The sequence below is a fragment of the Cryptomeria japonica genome, chromosome 8 (genome assembly GCF_030272615.1).
Source record: "Cryptomeria japonica chromosome 8, Sugi_1.0, whole genome shotgun sequence".
In the NCBI taxonomy this organism is placed as follows: Eukaryota; Viridiplantae; Streptophyta; class Pinopsida; order Cupressales; family Cupressaceae; genus Cryptomeria; species Cryptomeria japonica.
The window spans coordinates 713,214,127-713,218,275 of record NC_081412.1 but is presented as its reverse complement, the minus strand read 5'-3'; the positions used below and the strand labels follow the sequence as shown (position 1 = coordinate 713,218,275).

The 4,149-nt window shown below is 38.9% G+C and overlaps 1 protein-coding gene across 1 annotated transcript; it reads left to right on the top strand.

Annotated features, from left to right (window-relative positions):
* The first annotated feature begins 255 nt into the window (after positions 1 to 255).
* Positions 256 to 3,174, top strand: LOC131071269 (proline dehydrogenase 2, mitochondrial). The gene is made up of 4 exons (XM_058007038.2): positions 256 to 1,273; positions 1,887 to 2,535; positions 2,619 to 2,859; positions 2,952 to 3,174. Exons 1-4 carry the CDS (start codon positions 626 to 628, stop codon positions 2,992 to 2,994), a joined length of 1,581 nt encoding a protein of 526 aa, XP_057863021.1. The 5' UTR covers positions 256 to 625; the 3' UTR covers positions 2,995 to 3,174.
* Positions 3,175 to 4,149: the final 975 nt, after the last annotated feature.

Below are 4,149 nucleotides of genomic sequence, written 5' to 3'. Positions count from 1 at the left end.
AATCAGTAGGGATATTCACTCCAGACATCTTGGAGTCCCTTCCACAGAGCTCGGACTTCGTGTGCACCGTTCCGTACGATTATTTTGACAGCTCTGGAGAGATCAGACTGGAAAAACTAGTCAGCCATGCAATTAAATGTCACTGCTGACTGACATGCAACTTGTAAGCTGGTTAAAGTTGTACGCTGACAATGACGTTACAAATTGCTGGATTTGATGTCAGATCAGACAGCACCGTCATCTCCAGACCGCCCCATTTCGCTGAAACCCTAATGGAGATCATCGGAGGCCGCGCCACTTTTTCCAGTTCAGAAAATACAGGCTGGATATCGATCATTCAAACATGGACCAGGTAGGATGATGTTGACAGGAAAGTTCCTCAATCCAAATCCGAGTTTTCTAGTCCCGACAATGGCGCTATATGCTCGCATCAAGATAGAATCCACGTTGGATTTGTGTCATGCTCCACGTCTCCGTTAATGTCCAATCGGTAAAACTCTAATCTGGCAGCCTGAAAATTGTTCTCTGCAGTCTTTAAATCGAGCTGTTGGGTGAGATTCAGTTGCATATTTGTGAAGGGGATTGAGTGAGGAGGGATTCGAACACGAGACCAGTCGAAGGTGTAATGGCATGGCGAGCACTGTTGGCTTCATCGAAAGGAAATAGGAATATTCTTCTAGGCGGTCTGAGGAATAGATTTGAGAGGTCCGAGGTTCGAGTCTCAGCGAGTTTTGTTGGTAACTCAGAAGTCTGCGGTTCAAAACTAGGTGGTGATACAAGCCAGGGTCTATTCAATTCCCGTTGTCTGACATCTGAGTCCGCACAGCGATCTGCTCCTGCTCTGCAAGACTGGATAGGCGCAACGGTCGTCCCGGATATAATAAATCACGGCAACCTGCAGATCGAAAATGGCGAGGCTTTGTACTCTGCGATGAGCTCCAGGGAACTTTTATCGACGCTTTTTAATCTTTATCTTGTTGCTTATGAGCCCCTGGTCGACCTGAGCATAAAGGTTCTTAGGCTTCCGTTGATGAAACACGCGGCCTTTAGAATTCCTGTGCTTCAGGCCGTTAAACAGACCGCGTATTCGCATTTCTGCGCGGGAGAAAACGTGGCGGAGGCCTCGGCGACGCTGCAGCGCATGTGGGAGTTAGGACTCAAAGGAATTCTTGATTACAGCCTCGAAGACGCGACCGATAACGATTCATGTGACCAAAACCTTCAAGGGTTTCTGAATACAGTCCAGACAACGCTTCGACTCCCAGCCGGTTCGGTAAGAATATTTCTGTGAAGTTTAGAAAATCTTTTTGTTTTTCTGGAAATTTTCTGCAAAGTATAGAAAATCTTTTCGTTTTTCTGGAAATTTTTAAAAATCTTTTCGTTTTTTCTTGAATATTTCTCTGAAATTTCGAAAATCTTTTCGTTTTTCTCGAGTATTCGTGAAATTTTGAAAATCTTTAAGTTTTCCTAGAATATTGCTGTGAAGTTTTGAGAATCTTTTCGTTTTCCTACAATTTCTATTGTCAATCTAAATTTATCTTCCTTTATTTCAACGAATTTCATCATTCTTGGATGTGAAGTTCTGGTTGAGGCAATAATATTTGCAGTACAGAGATGACCTTTTACAGAGTATTTATCTAAATGAATCTCCGTTGCGTCTCCTACAATAAATAAATTTTCATTTTGTTCACAATTAATTATTTTTCATATTTTCAGGCTTCCTGTGTAAAATTATCGCGGATTTCTTCTTGTCGTTGAGATCTATAGCTATCACTGCTACGCTCAAATTTTCTATAAAAATCCATGACTGGGTAAAGTTCAGTGTATATATATTAAGCCAGGAACCTCTGTATTTGCTAAATCTCGTCTGTTTATTTGTTTTCCAGGTTAGCTTTGCATGCGTGAAGATCACGGCGCTATGTCCTCTTCCCCTGCTAGAAAGAGTTAGCGACCTACTAAGATGGCGGCACCTCCATCCGGATCAGATAAGCCTTCCATGGATGCAAGATACTCTGCCAATTTTAGCGCCCTCTAGCCCTACTTACCATACCTTTACCGCTCCTGAACCATTGACTGCTACCGAAGAAAAACACCTCAAATTGGCGGAAGAGAGGTTGCGTACGCTCTGCAAATCCTGCGAGGAAAACTCCCTGCCTCTGTTAATAGACGCGGAATACACATCCGTCCAGCCTGCCATAGACTACTTTACTTTCTCTGCTTCTCTGGAATTCAACAAATCTGCCAAACCAGTCGTTTACGGCACCGTCCAGGCTTATTTGCAGGACGCGCTGCCACGTCTGCAGCTTGCGTCTGACGAGGCAACGCGGAGGGGAATACAGATCGGACTGAAGCTCGTACGTGGCGCCTACATCAGCAGGGAATCCGCGCTGGCAGCTTCTCTGGGCGCCCCTTCGCCCATCCATTCTTCAATACAAGACACGCACAACTGTTACGACGCGTGCGCGAGTCTCATGATGGAGAAAGCTGCCATGGCAGAGGCGTCTGTTGTGTTAGCCACTCATAACTTCCAGTCAGGTAAAAACAAACTATGGTTATCAGGTAACATCATTTATTAACAGATCAACAGATTTTTATATTTGTTTGTTTGTTTGTTACAGGCAAAGCTGCAGCTGCCAAAGCAGAAGAACTGAATATCAGAAAGGGCAATGATAGAGTACAGTTTGCACAGCTGAAGGGAATGGCAGACAGCCTTTCATTAGGTTTAGTTCAGGCAGGATTCCAGGTCAGTAAATATCTTCCTTTTGGGCCTGTGGATCATGTCATGCCTTACCTCATCAGAAGGGCTGAAGAAAACCGAGGGCTTCTCTCCACAACTACTGCAGATCGTCAACGCATCAGGTAAAGACAGAGAAACTGTTAAATGTCTGGTAGTTCTTCTACTAAATTTTTTCTGTTGCTGTATATCTTACAGTGCGTTTGTGTGAATCCAGCAAGGAATTGAGCAGAAGATTGCAGGCGGTTATCGTAGGGTGATATGAAGAAATACGCTACTGCCTTTGGTTTCTACAAAAGAATTGGCTGAAAGTAAAAATGTATATTTAAATATTTGCAATTAAAGCTCAGATTAAAGGCCATCCTTTTGCCTTCCATGGCTGAAAGTCTATGTAACTCATGTTTATACTTCAATGCCAATGACTTCATGCTTTATTTATAGCTTTTTTGAGTGACTTGTGCGTGTGATTTAACTTGTGGATATTATTATTTATCATCTTTAAAATCAGATCATAATTATTAAAATCTCAAGCCGTTCTTAAATATTTAATTAAAAAACAATTTGTTTCTCTCCAACGCCTATTCTATAAGCAACAAATAAAGTAATGTTAAGATTCTTTAATAAATTATTAAATTTGTAGGCAATATCTGATTTGGTCAATTTATTGGTTGGTTTGGGAATTGGGATCATGACATATATCAATTTTTTATTTATTACAGATCTTGGTAGATGGCATAATCAAGATTTGTACATTGAATTCTTGCATCTCCACATTATTGATCTCATTTTGACACCTAACAATATCTATTGGTTAAAATAATTCAACCTATTTCAACAAATTTATTTTATCAAAATCAAAATGATTAAATATTTTTTATTATTTAATTAATTTAACTAAATTATTTCTCTACAAATATTAAAATAACTTTAAATAATTCCATCATCTACAAATAATTTAATACAAATTATGATAAATCATTGATCAAAATAATTAAATAAGCTCATTAAATAAATAAATTAGTTAAGTCACCTCTATATGCAAATATGATTAAATTCATGATCCAAGATCAAATCTTAATCAAAGAATTTATATCTTCAACTTGCTCGTCCTAGTGCACCTCCTCTTACCCAACACTTTGGATAGAGTTAAATTAAATTTAAATATATCATTTCATCATTTCAATTTGGAGCAAGTATGTAGGTGTTGCATTATATTTTAGTTTATTATGTTTATGCAATATTTTAGTTCATTTGTGTGAAAAATTTATAAAATTAAATTTAAAAATTATCATTTCATCATTTCAATTTGGGGTATATGTTGTCAAGAGGTATTGCATTATATTTTAGTTCAATATTTTATGCAATATTTTAGTTCATTATGTTTATGCAATGTATTTATGCCGAGAGGCGTAACC